Source organism: Thamnophis elegans, chromosome 2 (genome assembly GCF_009769535.1).
Source record: "Thamnophis elegans isolate rThaEle1 chromosome 2, rThaEle1.pri, whole genome shotgun sequence".
NCBI classification, from domain to species: Eukaryota; Metazoa; Chordata; class Lepidosauria; order Squamata; family Colubridae; genus Thamnophis; species Thamnophis elegans.
The window spans coordinates 86,941,974-86,964,153 of NC_045542.1; the positions used below are offsets into that span (position 1 = coordinate 86,941,974).

At 35.2% G+C, this 22,180-nt stretch overlaps 1 protein-coding gene across 1 annotated transcript in view; it reads right to left on the reverse strand.

The window, feature by feature from the left end:
* Positions 1 to 2,267: 2,267 nt before the first annotated feature.
* TRPC7 (transient receptor potential cation channel subfamily C member 7) overlaps positions 2,268 to 22,180 on the reverse strand; it is a 135,944-nt gene continuing 116,031 nt past the window's right edge. Inside the window, exons 7-11 of the mRNA XM_032239052.1 lie at positions 20,330 to 20,525; positions 19,232 to 19,453; positions 12,879 to 12,956; positions 3,171 to 3,246; positions 2,268 to 2,410 (exon numbers count right to left, since the gene is read on the reverse strand). Of these exons, the coding sequence (XP_032094943.1) occupies positions 2,268 to 2,410; positions 3,171 to 3,246; positions 12,879 to 12,956; positions 19,232 to 19,453; positions 20,330 to 20,525 (715 nt within the window). The remainder of the gene's footprint in view (positions 2,411 to 3,170; positions 3,247 to 12,878; positions 12,957 to 19,231; positions 19,454 to 20,329; positions 20,526 to 22,180) is intronic.

Below are 22,180 nucleotides of genomic sequence, written 5' to 3' on the forward strand. Positions count from 1 at the left end.
AGAGTACAATCCAGCTGCTCTGACTGAATTCCTACATATATCAATTAGTCCAATATATTAAATATGTTCCCAAGATTACCAATCCATGCAGTATGCTACATCAATCATCTAGAAGGGCTCTGAACTCTTACATTTTAGTTATTCATGTTGAAACTGCACTTGGGTAACTTCTAGTTTCATGGTGACTACTAAAAGCCACCATGAGAAGAAAGCATACGCTAAAGATACTGTAGAATGCTTTAAGGTTCAAATGAGTCCTTGTATTGCTAGGCATTCTCCTTTAAGCCAATCAAACAGCTATAGCTTGATTTCAAGTTTGCATCTGACCCAGGCCTCTTACATATCAGGTCAACTTAATGTTGATGGTGGTGGACAACATTAGCAATGGGAATAGGAAGATTTTGGGTTTTTTTTTCCTGGCCAAAGCAGTGAGGCAGCTTGGAAGCCTTGTTGCTTCCTTCATTTTGCTACTTGGTTTCAGAAGGTTCCACTAAACTAATTTGTCAGCTGTCAGTAGAAAGGGATTACTGTTTCATTTTCTGTGATGGCTTCCAGTATCCACAGTCAGCTGATGTTGAAAGAGGAAGGAGTGTGGAGGAAAAAAAATACAATAACAAAAAAAGAAAAAGCTGTAATATACCAACTTAGTTCCCCTATATTACATGTATATAAGGAAACATTAGTCAGGTAGGATAAGGAGTCAACCAAGTGCCAAGGGAGATATTCAAAGCATAGTGGAGTCCATACCACTGTATTAGAAACCCTTCTTCTATCACTCTGAGTAAATACAAGTTTGTTTTTGTTTGCTATCAAAAACTTCTTCAACTAGAAATTAACTCCACAAAACCATAACATTTCATTTGCCAAACATTTGACCCTCTGGCAGGGCAGGTCTTTAACTCCTGCTTTGTGTTAGAGGAGTAAATGGTAATAATCTTATTACAGATGATGTCCTTTGATCGGAATGGTGCTTGCATTTTGTTCACTTGTTTTGAAGGGGATTCTGTAGGACATTGGCTATTCAAGTGTTATTTTTCTGTGTTTCTATGCACTTTTTAGGTTAGAAAGGCTTATGTTTTTGTAAATGTAGTTGCATTTCATAGGGAGACTTTTTGACACGTGCAGTGTTACAACACTATCAAATCTGCGTTGAAATGAAAAAGGAATTTTAAAACCAGTTTTAAAGCTCTTTTTTTTTTAAAAAAAATCTGCCTTTCCAATCAGGATAACTTAACCCTGTCATAAATAAATAAATATAAATAAATAAAAAACATTTATTTATTTATTTATTTATTTATTTATTTATTTATTGCATTTCTAGACAGGTCATCTTCATCAAATTAGCTCTAAATACTTTACTGCTAGGAAAAAAAAGATTCTATGTGTGAAACAGTGCCTTTTTAATTTTTTAAAATGTTAGGAAACTTGTTTTTCTAACTACTGTAAAGTGAAATTACCATATATGGAACTACCTATACAACCCTTAGTGTTATGATTCCAAATAATGCTATTATACTCTAAAAGCTTTAACTGAAATGTAAATTTAACTGAAACTCAATGTCATTTTAAAGCAGAAGAGTAATAACTGGGAAATGTAAAAAGCCACAAAATTGGAAGGATCCAGTGCTATGGGACAATGATGCTTAACCTATTTCCCCCCTCTCATCTGTAAATTCAGTTTCATGCAGCCTTATTCTCATAGACTCAAATTTAACTTGAACCAGTTTTAGACATTTTAAACTAAATCTCACTAATCAGAGAGAATTAGTGGTCAAATATTGAAACACCAACTAACCTTTCCAGCCTGTAATCATTTAACCTTAGGAAACGGGATGCTATATAATTCTGTTTGAAATGGAGACCTTCCATTGCACTTTGCAGTATCAGTAGTATGTGCACGTAAACATAATAAAGACATTGCATGGTTTGAATTAATGCTTGTAAAATATGTTTCTGCATATCTTTCCTTTTTCCCTCTACAACCTCACTTCTTTTTCATAAGTCTTATGCTTCTGATCCTCTGTAACCATTTGTGATGTCAAAAAAAGCTTGATTTTAATATGAAAATGTCACCTTACCTTTACATCATAAATGAATTAATTGATCATCGGCTTCAATCAATACACCAAACTAATGCACAGTCCCCAGAAAAGAATGGCTAATCAGCAAAATTTCAGCTTTCAATGATTCTCCTTCCTGAACAATTTTTGCTCTTAAAGAATGCTGGTTAAAAGAATAACATATTTTTTCTTCTTCTTTGTCCATTCTCAAATGTCCTTATTTAAATTCTTTCCAAACTTATCACTTAGTTGCTGAATTAATTTTGCCAATTCTCCTGTTGCTTGGGATTTCTCTTCAAGAAGCTCATAACGGAGACTCGAAATGTCTTGCTTAATCTCCTTAAGTTCTCCTATTGTGGAAAAAAAGCAAATAAAATGATATTTAATTACCTTGAATGCAAACCAGCTCATTTCAGTTACTCTTCCTATCTTTATTTCACCTACCTACGCCTTAGGTTTAGTAAGATGATGTGCTTATGGGATTAGTGAACACCATGGTATGAGGGCAGAAATGAATAAAGATCTCAGAGGATAGCCATGCCTTAATGGCTGCTTCAAAAGGAACAAATGATAATTTGGCTACATTAAACTATTATTCAGCTTCTAAGCATTTATTAAAATGTTACTTATTGCAATCTATTGCTGCTTCAATACTTCTGAACTCTGAAACCCAGAAACACTTCTAAATATCATTGACTGACCTTCCTTCTAACTTGGAGCTAATATGTTGGGTTCAAAAAGCATATCTATTAAATTCCCATATTGTTATTTGCTAGCCATTGAGGCTGTAGCAAAACAATTGATTGTGGAACTTACAGTACAACTTCCACTGTAAGTTGTAACTTCCATTGGGTGGGTGTGGGTGGGGTGGTAGGGATAAAGATACACTTGAGATACTTGTGATAATTCAGTGATATGCAAAATTTTAAATATTAGCATATTGTATCTCTAAACTTTATTATCCTTGTGAATAGGTGGCAGCCCTCCGCAACAAAAAACGTCTCATGCCATATTGACCATTTGACTGACAACCAAATAGAAAAGATTCATTTAAAAATCCATGGCTGTAACAAGATTCATTACAGTGCTGCTAAATTTAAAAGCACTTGCCTTCATTGACTTCATCGTTCTCTCGATCCACTTGAGCTTTCAGAACATATCGCTTAATTAGTCTCTTCATTATTTTCTGAAAATGGAATTATAATGGGTTTATTGGAGTTATGTTGCCTGATTATTTCTACAGCATACTAGGGCCACATTGTTAGACAATTAATTTTTTTGATTTGTTGTAGTTTTCAGTGGTCTTACACAAGTTCACTTGTACTGAACTGTGGCCCAATGATGCAATTGCATATGTATTTGATAAAATGTGTCCACATTATTTTATATAAACCACTGAAAGCATTACATGCAAGTCCTCCCGCCCCCTGAATAAGTGCCAGTTTTCCCCAGTTGCTATCATACAATTACTCAAGTAATGTCTGTATTTTTTGTCTACAAGAATGCTAATTCAATAGTAGAGAAGGTACTTTCTAGGCAAATATTACTATGTTCACTCCCTAAAATCTCTAGGGGCTATTGTTTTAGAAATTTTAAAATTGATTCAGATAATGTAATATATATAATGAGCAACAATAATACTTTAGCCCTAGAAAAGTCAGCTCTATGAAATCTTGGAACATTGAATAACACTCTTACTAATCACAGTACTGAACTACATATAAAGTAGCTTCTTATTTTGTTATATTTGGAAGCTCCTGGCTATGGATTATTTCAGCACTGCCACCAAGTAGCTTCTCTGTCATTAACTATTAACCACAGGATTAGAAACATTTGGGAATAATTGGGAATTTCTCTACAGATGTCAGAAAACTATCTATTTCATGTAACATATATTCAGGACTTTGCTATGTGCACATCTAAACAAATAAACAAATAATCCCATAGCACAATCACTGTACAGATAATCCTCACAATCACAATTGAGCCCAAAATTTTAACTGCTAAACTGTTAAGTGAGTTTTGCCCCATTTTATCATCTTTCTTGCCATAGGTGTTAAGTGAATCACTTCAGTTGTTAAATTAGTAACAGGGTTGTTAAATGAATCTGGCTTTCCCACTGACTTTGTTTGTCAGAAGATTGCAAAAAGTGATCACATGACCCCAGGTCATTGCAACCTTCATAAATACACACCAGTTGCCAAGCATCTGAATTTTGATCATGTGTCCATGGGGATGCTGCAGTGGTGGTAAGTGTAAAAAATAGTCAGAAGTCACTTCATTTTAATGCCATTGTAATTTTGAATGAATGAATCATTGTAAGTATGGGAACTACATGCAAATCCATCAGGATAACTGACAGAAAATGAGCATGATCTAGAAAATCTATGATGTTTTCTTGAAGACTTATGTTCACGACATTCATTTATTTTAATGACCTAATCTGACCTCTCTGACTTGAGTAAGACTATGGAGTCTTGGTGCATTCTTTCACCGAATAGCCTTGGATATGGATTAAATGATACAAAGAAGGGGGTGAGATCCTGTATTGGAAATCACAGAAAGTTTATCCTTGGACTATAGATTTTTAATATGAGTTTATCAAAAGAGAAAGAATGAGAATGTTGGTGTCTCCCAAATGATGACATCCTCTTGAACAATTTAATTATTCTGACTTTTTAGATTATTAAAAGTATGAACAATTGCAAAGGGGAAATAAGTCAGAAACAATTAAGAGAAAAGTCATACTTTTCTCATACTGAATAAAAATGACTCTGGAAATCAATTGCAGAGATCTATTTATTTATTCTTTATGCTGTTCTGTATGTCACTGTAAGAGCTTATGCTTTTTATTCAAAGAATAAAAGTTCTGTCTATTACTTTTGTATATACTATATACTATTCATACATGCTGAATCTCTAAATGGCCAAAGAATTCTGCACTATTCTGCACTAGACTCTTGGCTGCGTATGATACATTTAATATTATAAAGAGTGCCAAAATTAATAGGATATACAATTCTAAAAACCGAACACATGATTTAAGAATCTAGTAGACTAAAGCGACCATGCAATGTGAGGAGAAAAGCCCATTTCTTCCAGAAGGAATCTCTAGTCTATAGGATGGAGTTGGTTCCCCAACTTGTTTCATCCTGGACTATAGAATCTTGATAAAAGCCCAAACATTCAACAATTTGCAAACAATTGCCATTAGGTAGAAATAAATGCTAGATTATTGGGAAATGGGTGAAAGTGCCAGCGTGCGGTTCCTCCTTCAAGAGAGCCATTTGCCAAAAATGGCCCTGTTGAGAAAATTCTAGCACAGGGAAAGAGGTTGGATTGCTGTCTCCTCCCAAACTCCAAAATCTACCATTCTACTACGTGCTTCAAAGGAAGCAAAGGAAGGAGTCATATGAAGATGGTACCAGACACCTGTACTCCAGATGAATTCTGCTCCCCTATGAGAAAATGATCTAATTGAGTGTTCCAAACAGTGCCAGGTTAAGCTACTTATTTCCTTTCTAATTAATATTATCAAAGCCTGCTCTTGCATTTCATGATTCTGATATGATTTTGCTGTATTTTTTTTTCCATCAGTGAAGAAAAGGTTGGGGAAAAAAATTAGTGAATGCAATTTTGTCCTAGCTTTTTTTTACTCCCACTCCCCCTTTCCCAAGATCAATGGTAGAAATTAAGCAAGGTTTTTCCCATTCTGCTCATGGACCTTTTCCGCAACATTGGTTTTGCATTATAATGTATTAGTTTTAATCAGTGTTTCTCCTCAGAGGAAATCAGAATAACAAGGGAATCCATTCTACGAAGAAAACAATACTAGTTTAGGCAAAGATACATAGATATAACTAACAACTATGATACTGACAGGAGTTAATAAGACAAACAAGAGTTGGATATATAATGCAATATAACACATTAGTGGTTTCACTATGAGTGTGTGTGTGAGTCTGGGTTCATATGTATGTATGTATGTATGTATGTATCAGGGGTGGGTTTCAACCGGTTCGCGGCGGTCCCTGCGAACCGGTTGGTCAGCGAACCCGGAAGTAAGTAACTTCCGGGAACGGCGAAGGGTGCACCCGCCCGCCCGTGCTCCTTACCCGGTTTTGACGAGTTCTGCGCTTCCACGCATGTGCAGGACGCATACAGCGCCTGCGCGATCCTCCAGGAGCAGCTGGAGCATCGCACAGACGCTAGTACGCATGCGTGCGCTGCGCACGTGCACAAGGACGCCGCCGGCCCCGTTCCAACCGAACCGGTTGGAACGGGGCAAGAAACCCACCCCTGGTATGTATGTATGTATGTATGTATGTATGTATGTATGTATGTATGTATGTGATATATGCAACAAGGCATATTTGCATTTACAAGACATATTTGCATTTAATTCCCAAAGCATTCATGAGGTATAGTGCACATACTATATGCTGAAGATGGCTATGGTGGTGGTATAATCCATTGGGAAGTAGTGTTGCCACCTGAGAAAACATAAATGGAGGAACATATTTTAGGAAAGCAGGGAAATAGAGGATACTAATTATGAAGTAGAAGAAAAAGAAAAGGAAGGAATGAGCATGCCAAAAAGCCAAAATGCTACTACCTAGTGTGCTCTGTCTATCAGTCTACCATTCCGCCCGTCCGTCCATCCGTCTGTCTGTCTGTCTGTCTGAATCTGTGCACTATCCAACTCACAAAAGTCTCTGTGTGGTTTTATTCATGCCCATCTATATGCGTCTGTGTGTGATAACTTTAATTTACACCAATATTCTTTACTATTTACTTCTTCAACTATTTCTACCATATCCCCAATCCACATTATCTATTGCTTTGTGTGATTTAGGCTTCCACCTCTGTAAGGATCTCACCAATACTTTCCGCAAGTGATTGTCTGGATCTCCTCAGTCTGCCCCACTCATTTGTATAGTTTTGTTCACATTTTGTGATTTCATCTTCACTGATTCTTTCTATATGACTGAATAATTTTAATGTATTTCTTTCAAGGTGGTCATTATTTTTTATATTCAAACCACATTCATTCAATAACTGTGCCCTTGTCTTGCCTTGTTTAATCTTACAAGTTTCTTGAAAACCCCATTCCAACTGCTTCAGAATAAAAGAAAAATAATGTGTGTGTGTGTGTGTGTGTGTGTGTGTGTGTATGTGTGTGTGTGTGTGTATATATATATATATATATATATATATATATATATATATATATATATATATATATATATATATATATATATATGATTTTTACAACCCCTGGTAAGCCCCAATTATGGGAGGAAGCTAACTGCTTCCATCATCTGTCCTTCGGCTCGTCACAAGAGTCCATCACGACAGAAACCCAATATTTTTACTGTTGCCTTTGTTATATTTGTGGGTTTTTTTATTTGTGCTGATAAATAAATAAAGGGAGACTAGTATAGATCTATATAGATATAGATATAGATATAGATATAGATATAGATATAGATATAGATATAGATATAGATAGAGATAGAGATAGAGATAGAGATAGAGATAGAGATAGAGATAGATAGATAGATAGAGAAAGAAAGAAAGAAAGAAAGAAAGAAATATTGTTTGACAGAATGTAGCCAAAGAGAGCGAGAATGTAGCCAAAGAGAGAACAGTTAAGCTTATAAAAGGCAGAGAAAATGCAGATTAATTTTCATAACAATTAAATTTTGGAAATGAATGCAGAGAGCAGAACAAGAAGCTTTCAACAGAGTTAATGGGATAAAAAAAAGTGATGAGATAAATTTGAGATGAAATGGATAGAATTCTGAAAGGAATTTTCTTAGGGGTCCATATGGGAATGCGGTTTGATATAATCCCTGATTAAATCAAACAGTAGAACTGAACTGAAGAGTAGAACTGAAAGGAAGGCAATAAATGTTTCTGTCCAAGAAAATAAATGATGAAAAGGAAGCTTGAGAATTTGGGAAATAGTCAGGCTCAAATTACAGCTGATGCAGCTGAAGAAATATTAAAATATATGACAGATGTTTGCTTATGAGATGGCTGTGTGACTTGTTTAATGTTTGTGGAAAGACTGCATCCGAAGCTCACGATTGTTAGAATGCTTTTATTATTCCTCTTAGCAAAGGTGAATTACCAAGAGGGATGTAAATATAAGGAGATTAATTTAAGTGTTCCAGGAAAAATATTTGACAGAATTATGGTCAAAAAGGCATAAGTGGTGACTAGGAACAAAATTATTAACTGCAGTTTTCTGAGGAAAAGAGAATGAGAATGCCACATTTTTGCTTTTCCCAGTAAGTTACTGAGAAATGTATAACTATAAGAAAGTATGTATTATATGCTTGTTTATTTGGAGAAAGATTTGAATTATGAATAATTTGTGAAAATTTTGAGTTGAAGTTTGGTTGCAAATGGAATCCTTAATTAATGGTTCTACAGTGAACAATGAGTGAGACAAATACTGTATATATGAAAGATATCCTCCCTTGGCCTACTAATGTATGAAAAGCCAAGGTAGCTGCATTTTACAGGGATGAATGATTGCATACTGTTGGTGTAAATAAACATTTTCCTCTCCTTATCTTGTATATTTAATTCTTTTTGCTTATAAAGTATTATTCCTTTTGGAACTTGTAAAAGGGTCTAGTATAATAATAAGTATGAATGTGGAAGGAATGATTGTATAATCCATTTGTGGGTATTGTATATGGGCTGAAAAAAATCCTATGCCCATTAATTTGTAAAAAAGAAAGGCAGAAACCTGTCTTTGCAGTTAACTATTGATTCTATGGACCCTTGAGCACAAATATGGTACCCCTAACCTGTTTTGCCTTTGTGTTGTTGAGCCATAATGTTGCCCCTAAGTAATAAGTAATATGAGCCGCTGTGGTGCAGTGGTTAGAGTGTAGTACTGCAGACTACTTCTATTGATTGCCGGCTGCCTGTGATTTGGCAATTCAAATCTCACCAGGCTCAAGGTTAACTCAGCCTTTCATCCTTCCAAGGTGGGTAAAATGAGGACCCAGATTGTTGGGGGCAATAGGCTGACTCTGTAAACCGCTTAGAGGTCTGTAAAAGCACTGTGAAGTGGTATAAGTCTAAGTGCTATTGCTGCTATTGCTATTGGTACTTTGATATGTCTCCCACTGTTTTCTGTGGGGGACAGAAAGGAGAAGTGCATGGTGGATCAGTGTTCCTGTTATTAACACTAATAATCCACAATGGGGCAGAGTTTATAATTTATCCATGGGTGCAATGAAATTCACACTACTCTGTGATAAGCTGATGATTTCTGGAAAGAATATTCAATATCCCTTGTGTTAAACAGGAATCACACTGGCAAATCTGGGCAAAGAAAATAGAGAACTTAATATCTGGAGAAAATACACTGTATGCACTTGTGCCTCATATCTAATTATGTTTTTCATATTTACTCTAAAACACACTATACATCCTTGGGAAAAAGAAAGATTACTTTAATGTTCACACAAAGCCATATTAAAATTAAGAAACACTGAAGTCCCTTTTTGTTTCTTTCTATGGCCATATATGATCCCTTGCAGATTGTTATTACCTAACGGTAATTATAGTACAGCAAGATTGTGCTCTCTTCTTATTGTTCTCACCTGGATTTCAGAGTGCTTTATTTTTCAGAATTTTCATTTTCATGAACTCTCACAAGGCAGAGATGCATCTCTTTGATACTGTAACTAGATATAAACTTGAACAAAGTCCTACTAATAACTGGTTTATGCTTTCTTTTTCTGGGTGAAAATAATTATTAGGCAGTCCAAAATGACCGTTTTATGCTGCTTGTTCCCTCTTTTGTCTAATTATGCATTCTGTTATTACCACTTTATTATTTTTTTCCTGATGGGAAAAATTTAACATTTTTAATAATATATAGTTTTGGAACAGAGCTTGCTAAGAACAACAAGAAACAGAAAAAAAGGCCTACTTCAAATGTTTCTTTGCAAAGTTACTGATTTTTTAATTGTAGTTTCTTGCTCTACCATTGTTTAGGTGGGTTCTAATAAATTACTATAATTATACTTATTCATAAAGTATAACTTCTGCATTTTAATTCAGTTTAATATGAATTTATACAGGGTAATATGGCCAAGGTGGTATTAGTGGGTTTCAGATAGATGTTATTTTAAACTTTGGGGAGTATTTAAAATCTGTCCATGATGGCATTAACAGAAGTATATAAATATTTAAAAGCCACGGGAATCCATGCATGTTTACACACAGTGTAAAGTATTCAAAATATGTAATGGTTCACATATGGACTTGCCAAACTGATAGAAGATTCAGTGAAATGAATGGGACTTAAATGTTATCATATTTCTAGTATTTAAGTCAATAGGACATGAAAAAACAACTTTATTTTATCACTAACTGTGGATCCTAATATGGGCTGTTAAAAATGACTTTATACAGTACAAAAGCAATTTAAATCAGTATTCTAGAACAGGGACCCAACCAAGGAACCTTTTGGTGTGAGAGATGACAACATTGTGGTTGCTGGTTGGGAATTGTAAGAACTGAACATATTTGGAATTACTGGCTGAGACAAGCTTCCTGCAGTGTTTCTTTCACATGGTTGCAAATTACCTCCATTATCGCAACCAGGTATCTGTCTGGCTTAAGGCCCTATACAATGATGTTCTATTTGGAACCCTGACAGTATCCTTTGGTCCAATCAAATTAATTCCTATCAAATCCAACAGTTATGGCAGTGGGAGTTGCATGAAACCTCCAGCAGGAGGTGGCTGCCGAATTGGTGGCAGAATCTACCTCCCCCTCCCACCTTGTTCTTCCATCCATCCATCTTTTTTGGCTATCATATTGATGTATTTTCATTGTGTTCATTGTGAAAACATTATTTATTTTAATGTTCTATTATCTTACATCTCTATACTCTTTTCATTTCTTCCTTTTTATTGCTGGGTGCTGCCTAGGGTAGCCCCATGGCAAGAGAGGTGGCAAATACATTAACAAATAGATAAACATCTGTGGGAAGCACAAGAGTCCCTTCTACTACATCATGGTGCACCATGTTTGAAGGAATTGAGGTCTCCTAAGTGGCTGCTGATTATTTTTGGAGGTTTTTTCTCACTGAGATCCAATATATATATTGTATCTCAGTGAGAAAACAACCAGGGGTTGTGACTTTAAGTATATATATATATATATATGTGTGTGTGTGTGTGTGTGTGTGTGTGTGTGCACGCGCGCGCACATAGTGTATATATATAGTGTCTAAGAAATATTTCAATAGTTTGACTAAAATCCCACAAATGAGATTTACTGCCAGAGAACCTGGAAGTAGCCAATGAATCATTTTTGACAAGGACCCAGAGAAAACTATGAAAGTATGATAGTGAATTTCAATGTGTTTTCATTAAATTGAAATGGAAATGTTAATGAAAGAAAGGGAAAAAAACCTAAGTATACAGAGATAAGCTTTGATGAAGAAAATAACGAAGGATTCTCTTAAGATAAATCTCATCAACATTCCTTGAGAATGTCAATAGGCACTTGGAAGGAAGTGGCTTTGTTCATATTCCAGCATCCATAGTTCCTCATCAAAGTCTGAATAAACTTGGTAATAATGAGATAATATAATTCACATGGAGTTAAATACATGTGAACTGATGTACGCTTGGGGAGGGAGGATTCACATATAATTGAATGGATCTGAGGCATTTATAAAGTAACCAGAAAAATGAAAATGTAGTCAAAGTGGTAGTTCAGTGAAAATGCCAACTCAAAACAAAACTGCCACTAGGGTAATGTTCACATGTACGTTTACAAGATAAAATAACCTTTAATGTCACTTTTCTGCATACACAATGGCACACATTAAAATTAAATTCTGATACCCGCTCTGAAACACTGAACACACACACACACACACACACACACACACATGCGCATGCACACACACACGTATACATATACCATACATGTATATGAACACATATACTTTACATATGTATACATACATACATAGTATATACATATATGCATATGTTAATCACAAAATATATTGTTTATTTCTTGCTACCAGATTTTTTTAAAAAATACAACTGGGAAAAAATATAGAAGACAGCAAGCAAAATGAGTGAAAGTGTACAACAGCTTTTGTACAAAGGGAAGATGTTTGGAACTGTTTAACGTAGAAAAAAAAAGATCACTTGTGGGAAAATATGATCAAACTTCATAAAGTCAAATATGGCATGGAGAAAAAAGGCAAGGAGAATTTGTTCTCCTGTTTTTCAAAACACTAGAGTTGTTGCAACTGTTTGAAAGGAGATTTAGTAGAAGCAAAACAAAATATTTAAACATAGGAATGCATAACTGTGGGGTTAATGGACTCCATCTTGGATTTCACTAAAGAGGAATGGCATCAGTTAATAAAGAATGTGCTTATTAAGGGCTAATGATATCAGGGCTTTAGCATAAGCTCCATGAGCAGCATGCCTCCAAATCCCAGTGGCAACAGAACAATGATGGGAGAAGTGTGTGTCACTCTCTTCTACTTGTGAGCTCACCAAAGACATATGAAGGCCACCATGAAATGAAATGCTGGAGTTGGATGTAATTTGGCATAATCTAGTACAACTTCAATATATTCTTGTAAACTACATTTGTACTTTTAAAAATAATGAGAAAGCAATTCCTCCTACAGTATGATTTAAAACTACATAGACATACATGAACAAACTGTAAATCAAAGGTATGAAAGTGGTTACTAATTGCTTTCCTCATGATGATTTTTCTGATATCTTTCTCTTGAGTTTCCATTACCTGGTATCTGGTGGGATTATTGTAGGCATTCTTCAGGATAATGTCTGACTTTGGAGTACTTGATTCGAAATGAACTTTCTGAAATATATAAAAATAGGGCATTTCATCATAACATTATCGAACTAATTCAAAGAAAATATCCACAAATATGAGTTGCCCAATGCCCACGGAGAACTGCATTATGCAGGAAAGAAAATCCTTATACGATTTGATTAAAACATTCTGTAATTTTGTTTTGTATTTAAATGGCTAATATTCTTCCTAGCTGGCTGGTAATTCATCCTGTGTAAAAGAGACATTGTGAAGTCCTCTGCAGCCTGGAAAAACTGAACGTTCTTCCAGGGTTGAGACATAAATCCCTTTAGTTATTCTGAACACCCAAGACAAATATTGGAAGGATACCTTCATTTTAGGATTTAGGATTTATACAACCATTTGATATTTAGAATTACGTTTATACACTTATCTATTTCATTGTGAATTCCAGTCGAGGATATTGTATAGATAAAGACATCTTATTAACCCTGTCTCAAAGACATAGCCTAATTTGGTCCACCATCAATAACCCCATTTGAACATCTGCAAAGCTTATGGAATTAAGCTTTCCGTACAAGCCATAATGGTGATAGTAAAGGTTCAATGCATGTGACTTTCCGCAAATGTAGACCCATATCATATATAACCTACAGGTATCAGGGCAGCAGCTGAAAAACCATGTGATCAGTGGCTGCAACTTTCTATGCATGCTTCTCTGGACATTTGAAGATCTGCTATGTCAGATCTATATAGCAATACCAGCAATAGCACTTAGACTTATTTACCACTTCACACTGCTTTACAGCCATCTCTAAGCAGTTTACAGAGTCAGCATATTGTCCCCAACAATTTGGGTCCTCATTTTACCCACCTTGGAAGGATGGAAGGCTGAGTCAACCTTGAGCTGGTGAGATTTGAACTGCCAATTGCAGTCAGCTGGCAGTCAGCCAAAATAGCTGCAGTACTGCACTCTAAGCACTACACCACCGTGGCTCATTAGATATAGATATCCATAACTGAAGAACTCACCCAAGTGACGATTACCCCCAAAAGGGTAACTGATCAGTTCATTACTTGTATCATATATATTAAAACAGATAGAGTTGGTAGCTGACCATTAAAAAAAATAAAGTCCAGTGAAATGAAACCTGTCTTTGTGCCTTTAATAGAATATTTCTTTCAAAATCAGAGGGCAAAACTTTCCCTCTTTGGCAATATACATTATCTCTGGTAAGATCTCCTATCTGAGACACTACAGAACAAAGGTAAGGTCCTATTCAAAAACTAAGAATTCAAACATGACATACTGGGGTACTGATAAAGGAAATGACTGTGTCACTGGGTGTGCAACTCTCTATATTGTGTCTATTATTTTGCTTTTAAGAACTTGGCCATTAACTGGCAAATTGGAAACTGATGGACACAATGAGGCCAATAGATTTTTTTTTCTTTTGAAGAAAAAAGGGCATTAGATAGCTTTATGGATGTACTTTTTAAGATAGAGTTACTGGCTTTATTTCTTTGCTCTTGAAAAACTTCCAAGCTTTGTTTTTAAGACCACCGATCACAACACACACACACACACACACACACACACACACACACACACACACACACAAATGGCTCTCTTTATGTGTGTGTGTATGTTCCAGCATAATTCTGGAATGCCTCGAGCAATTTCAACCAAATTTGGTACACAGATTACTTACTCACTGGAAACAAATACTGTGGGGTAAGACACCCCTAACAGTCCTGCAAGGGGGGGGTGTTCTGTTAGGATACAGCCTGTTGTGCTTTAAAATGGCTTCTACCATACTGCCGTAAAATGGCTTTTACTATACAGTGCTGTGGAGTTGCCATGGTAATGGCGTCATAGTACTCCACAAGGGTGGTAAGAGGGAAAATCCAACATATGAAATTGCACCAATTTCAGGGAAGGAGGGTTGGGATAAATAAATACCCAGGCAGCGCCGGGTTATCAGCTAGTGCTAAATAAATTAAAAGTTAATCTTAGAGTATTATATGCTCTTTTTTGAACTAGCAGTATTTTCAGACTAAGAAACAAGTTTATCTCTGATTTCATTTTGAAATAAAGAACATGCCAAGACAATTTCCTCTGGAAATAACAATTCAGCTATTATTGTAAGTATATATCATAAGGTTTTATTGGATTTTTCTTCTATTAAAATGAATGATCGCCCATGATATACAGAATGGATGAGCTGATCTTTTACACAGCATATTTCTAATTACTTTTTTGTTTCCTTCTGTCATAAATAATAGGATGAATTGGAAATGGAAAAGAGCAAAAAAATGCCTTTGTGACTTTATGGCTTTGCATCTTGTATGTATGTATGTATGTATGTATGTATGTATGTATGTATGTATGTATAATAATGGATTATGATTTCACTGGAGGATGTATGCTTTAGAATAAGCTTTTCTGTTTTTAACCACTTTGGAAATAGTCACATTCTTGTTATTTATACCACACTTTCTGCTGAATGAGGCAAATTCTTTTTAGAACTGGGCAATGGGGTTTGATTATGTCCTCTCATCAATGTGTCCCAGAGTGATCTAGTGATATTTCTGGCCACAAGAAATACCCATTGAGAACAAATTATGTATTACAACCCAAAAACCTATTGGGTAGCTCTTCAGATACAACTTTTCCCCCCACATCAAAATTGTCCTGTTAATTAATTACATGAAGTCTAGGCTTCTATGATTATTGAATGAATGAAATGTTTATACTTGTTTTCACATAAATACAAGGAGATAGTGAAAAGTCAGTAAATGTTATTGGAGGAAAATACTGACTACATACATATATAAAAATAAAGAAAAAGAGTAATCCGTGTTTTTGATCTGAATCAAGCATTCTCAACTTTTTAAAGATCTGTTTAGCTGCTATTGCACTTTCTGGGTAGGGTAAAATCAGAAGCAAATGTTATGTACCCCCCCTTCAACTCCCCATAAATAGACAGACCCAGTAAACATTTTATGATATTTGTTTATGTTGAATTAATAACAAAGAGCAGCAGAAAACCTTGAAGAAAACACTTCCATTTTCAATACAGAATAAAAGAGTCGGAAGGGACCTTGGAGGTCTTCTAGTCCAACTGCCAGGAAGCAGAAGATCATATTCCATTCCAGACAAATGGCTGTCCAATCTCTTCTTAAAAACTTTTAGTATTAGAGTACCTACAAATTCTGAAGGCAAGCCCTTCCACTGATTAATTGCTCTTACTGTCCATAACTGTGTTCAGTGTTATAGTCATTAATAGGGCTGTTCCATTTAACCGTCTGCTTTTGAGCACATATTTCCAGTCCCTCAAACTTCTTAACTATTTACTTTAGCTACTTTTTTATAAAAAACAACAACATCAGATTGAATTTAAGGACAAACACAGATTGTATTTGCTCTATAAAACAAATAGGGTGACAGGGAGTTGACATTCATTTACATGTCTTTACTTTACTTAAAAATAAAAAAGCCACTATATCTATCTATCTATCTATCTATCTATCTATCTATCTATCTATCTATCTATCATCTATCTATCTATCTATCTATCTATCTATCTATCTATCTATCTATCTATCTATCTATCTATCTATCATCTATCTATCTATCTATCTATTATCTATCTATCTATCTATCTATCTATCTATCTATCTATCTATCTATCTATCTATCTATAAAATACTGCCTTTGGCTCTCAGAAAAATGTATGTATCCAACACCAGGATTGTGATGTCACTGAAATACATTGCATCTCCTAGAACAAGGTGTCAAAGTCATGGCCTGTGGACTGGTCACGCACTGGCCATGCCCGCCCCTGGTTTAGTGAAGGGGGGGAAAGTCGCGATATAGCACGTGCCAACAATGTGATGCCATGAATTTGACACGCCATTTGTTCTAGGAAGTTTATACAGCATCAAGAGTGAGTCCTTCAAAAGAGCTTGCAATGGCTGCTAATTTGTCAATTTTTTGAAAGGTTGAAAAAAGATAAATGGGTTTGCTTGGATATGCTTCACATTTAGTAAGTATACAAAGCCAACCTCAGTCCCATTCATCCAGAAAAAGATTAAAAATAGCCACATTTAACCCCATCATAAAACCTGTCAGAGAAACACCTAGATTTACTTTCAACAAGATCCCTCGGGTTTTTTTTTTTTTTTTAAAAAAAACTCTGCTGTAGTTCTAAGACCATTTATAATACACCTTCCCATCCCTTCCATTATTAAACTAAGACTGGAAGCTATAGCAGCTTCCTGTAGCCTTCTTTGATTTATTTACATATCTTTATTGCAGTTGTGGAGTTTTGTTGTTGCCTGAAGCAGAATGAATGCAGGCAAATATTTGTAACATTTTAAACACAGCTGTTTCCTCACAGGTTATAATTTGCTGGTTTTAGTAAAACAGTTTCCATAACAAGCTTCAGGCAATTTTTCAAAATCCAGGAATGCACAAATGGAATCCTGTGTGGGACAAACCTTACTATATGTTGATAGCCAGACAAATAGAAGTTACCTACCAGGACGGTGCAGTTTTCTTTGATAAACTCTCAAGTGATATATCACTTTGGAGCGGATTTGCAAAACAACCCAGCCCCCTCACTCCTATGAATGGAATATAATGAACCATGCATTGGTATATCAAAACCCGTATATTGTCACAAGCATATAATGCCAATTGAAGCTTTAGCGGTAACTTTATGCCATGTAATTGTATAAATGGATTTGTCTGCTGGTCTGCAGTATTTGTAACGGAAGATTTTGGATGGAAGGCTCTAGGGATAAATATGAAGCAACATAAAACAATCACCCAGGCCAAATGCAACCTCAACAGATGTGTGCCTGAAACTATCATCCATGATTAAAAGCACAGTGGAATAAATGTGGCTTAGTAGTTTTCCAAAATGCCAGGAGGGAGGGTGCTGCACAGACCACAAGGGGAAGAGAGTTCCACAAATGTGTATGAATTGTGGTATGTGAAAGCTTCACTCAAAGCAGACAAAAGGGAAAAAGACAGAAAGTGTTGTTCAGAAAGATTTCAGCTTATGCAGCTTGTGAAGGATAAGAACTTCTCATTCAAAAATGTGGGTTTATGCACCTGAAGAGGAAAGAGCATTTTTCCTTGTGGAAATGTAACAGATGCCAAGATGGGTCTAATCAAACTTTGCTGGGCTCATCAAGCCTTGTTGGAAGGCATAAAGATGGATCACATGGTATAAGGTAGCATACAAAGTGGGTGTCCTGTTTCATTGCTTCAAGAACTCAAACCAAACCAGCTAAATAGACTTTGATTCAAATAGATGTATACATGCCTTTCAGATTTTGTGAATGGGCAAAGCTGTATGTTCAGAAACTGAACAATAAATGTTGCAAAACTTGTACTTGTTGCTATGCATCTGACTTTCTGATTGAAAATAGCACTTGAGGTGTTTCAAGTATATAAAAACTGGTTCATGCAGATGCATCTTAAAACCTTCACTGTAAAAGAGATTGGATCAATTGACCTCCATGATTCCTTCTGTTTCTGATTCACTATTTCCTTGATAAAACATTCCTAGGTAATGAATATATTGAAATAATACGCAAATTATCATATATGTGCTTCCCCTGAATTTTGGAAGACCACAGACAAAACATCTTGTGATATTGCATGTAGCTTCTATAACATCTGTTAGGTAACAGTATGTATATGCTATTTAGTCTCTTGGATTGTTGCATACTTGCCATAATGTTAACTCTAACCCTAACTCTAGTTCTAATTGTAACCCTTTATGGTTTGTTTTTGTCATATTAATTTGGACAACGTGATGTTTTCAACATCTTTTGGGAGTTTCCAGGTCACTTTTGGAGTAGAAGGATTCAATTTAAACATTTTGGTGTTTTTGGAGGAGCTAGGTAATGGTTTAAAGATGAAATGAATACTTTAAGACTTGCATGCATTTCAGTTCTTAAACTTTCAATGTGGATGCACAAAATTGAACTGATTTTTCTATTTAAGGTGTGTGTGTGTCAAGATTTACCGAGAAATGGCAGTCCTTGAACATATTAAGGATTCTCTCAGCAAAAACCAAAAATGTTGGTTTTGCCACCTCCAGCGCAGTCATGTTACCAGTCTTGTTTCCTGCTGCTTTTGAAGCCAAAATGTTCTTTTTACAGTGGCGATTTTAATTGTAAGAAAATTTCCCATCTCAGTGAGTAGCAGCCTGAATTACCTCATAGGGTTGAAACTGTGTGCCTTCAACAGGCCATTTCAAGAAATAAATACTTATGTTGAGACATACAAATGACTGACTTACTCGTAGCTTGGAATTCAGCATTCCCATCTCAAGATCATTTTCACAGTTTTTGGCCTTAGATTTGCAGAGTTTTATGAGGCACATTTTTATTCTCATTATGAGATAATAAAATGACTTAGGGCTTGGCACTAGATTAAAAGGAGCAGGTAGAGTTCTTCCCTCATCAAAATAGGAAAGCCAGAGTTTAGCACGTGCAAATTTCCACTCCACATCTGCATCTTCCTGCAAAAGGAATAGAAGAAGTGATTTAAGTAAAAAGATTAGTTTTTGAGAAGGTACAAGCCTCATTGTCATTGTTATAGATTTCAAGAGCTGCATTTAGTTTTTCAAGGTATTAAAATGTTTTGTCCCAAAGTCATCCTTTGTAAGATCATTATTCTAATTTTCCTTTGAAATAAGCCACACAGAAAAATTCAATACTTTTCCTTTATCACTATATGATCCTGTATAGAATCGCAACTTGTAGTTGCACTACTTAACTAGGGTCACTGGAAAAAAAGATCTAAATTTTCAAAATGTCCTTTATGATTAAAATTTAAGTCTAACTTTAATGGCCTTGGATCTAACAATGTACAAACAAATTAATTTTTCAGTTAAAATATTATTGAAGGAGTCAAGGACCATGAACTACACTGAATAAGAATATACAAAAATGATTCCTATATTAATTTAAATAGCATTTTTCTTCTGTTTCCCTATTTTCAAATTACTTTTTCCACTGAGTATCCCTGAAATGAATTGAAGTCAAGTTAATTAAGTTCCTAGGGTTCTGATATAAAAGACCATAAACCAGAAAAGCTCCATTGTCTGATAGACTTGGAAAACAATCAGAACTAAAAATTAAGTCTCTGCAAGAGATTCCTAATTGGTGTTTTGTTTTTGAATTAAATTTTGAATTACATTTTCAGGATGGCAATCATTATTTATGTAATAAGTAACCAATCCTTTAACAATTGCATATTCAAATTCAAAGGTTAATTGACATTACTATCAAGCTTTTCAAAACCAGAAGAAGGATTCAAGGTGTTTCTATCCATTAATTAATGTTCTGCTTTTTACACAATATATTGATATATTAAAGTGATAGATCACTCTTACCTCAATTTCCTGATAAGAATTGTTGATCATGGCTATTAACATGTTGAGGAGGACAACCACCATGGTGACGTTATAAACCCCATAGAGCACATATCCAATATTCTCAATAAATTTGTGATCATATTTCAGCACCACTGATATTACCTCAGACAAGCCAAATATCGACCAGAATAAAGTTTTAAAGCTTTCTTCTACCCTAAAGATAAAATGAAATCTTAATTAGCAATTTGGGTCTGAGCTGGGAATACATCATCAACCAATCATTGTTTCAAGCTGAGGAAGTGCTAATAAACCGACTTTTAAAAAAAAAATCTTGAGAATTTAAACAAAAGACACCTCTGAACTTGATGTTGCCAGCAAATTTTGGTAAAGCCATTTTGTGTGTTTTGTGAACCTGAACAAATGGTTTCTATTTTACAGTTTATGCTTATTTAGTCTTATTTCAGCATCCAGAAACCAACACTTTATACATTATACATTTATATTATACATTATAATATGTGAACTCCGCAAAGCTACCACCTTTCGTTGAATGGACTGCTGAAATGAATTGAATTGAAAAAAAGTAGACCATCCAGACATACACTATGAGGTAATACCATATCAACAGTGAGCTTGCCTTTGTCCTATTTTATGAAGAGCCAAATCATTCCCCAATCTAAAGTGCTGATTAGCAAACTGTTATCCCTCAGCACTTGGATATATTAGACTTCTTCCCAGAATTGAATCTGTCTGTTCAGTCTGGTCATCTAGACAAGAATGCTGCTTCCCCATGAAAAATACCCAGAGGGGTAGACTAAGTGCCAGACGGTCTCTGTGGTAATCCCCACTTTTTGGAACATTATTTGTCCAGAAGCAGGTGCAGCCTCATCTCTCTTAGCTTTCTATAAACACTAAAAACTGCTTCTAGAGAGCTTTAGCCTCAGCTGAATGTGATAGGGATGGTTATTAGTGTTATAAACAAGAATATAAGAAAACAAATACATATGGCTTACATACTACTCCATTTCTGAGATTTTGAGTAGCTTACAAATAACAACATAAAGTTAAATTATAAGCAATCAGTAACACAACAAGGTTTGGAGATTCATCAACCAATCAATAGAAAGTTTCAATGTCTCTCTTGAAAATTTTGCATGGGGGAGGGAAGAGTATACAATCAAGGGAAAGGCTGCTCCAGACATGGAGGGACAGGACTCAGAAGGCCCTACCATGGAGTCTTTGTAGAAAGCATTGCCTCACATTTTGGGCTATCAGCAAAATACCTCTCCACTACATAGCACCAAATAGGCAGATTTAATTTAGGAAAGGCAGAGAAATCAAGGCTGTAAATCTGGATAAAAAGTGAATTATCCATTATAGATATGTATACCTATCTTATGATATGATAATTGACTTATACTTGAAAACATTCATTGATCACTCCAGTTTGAAAATGGGCCTTAAATCCTTCTTAAGATAAATCTTCATTATCAACTAGGAATTATATTTATTATCTCACTTTTATTATTCACGTTTATTATTTTTTTTATAAATAACTCAGGATGGCAAACATACTGAAAACCCCTTCATCCTCTTCCCATTTCCCCCACAACCACCACTACGTGAGGTGGTTTGGGCTAAGAGACACAAAATCACCCAAGAAGCTATTTAGTCTACTGATAAGATAACAAGACTTGATTATTTAATCTACAATTTCATATTATCCGCAATAATTTTGGAGAGAGAGATGTTTTGAACTAGTACTTCCAGCATGTTATGGGTTCTAGATGCTTTTTTTTTTGAAGGGGATGTCTTCCCTGATTTATTTTTTTCAATTTATTTTTTTCTTTCAAAAGTTCATGAAAAACA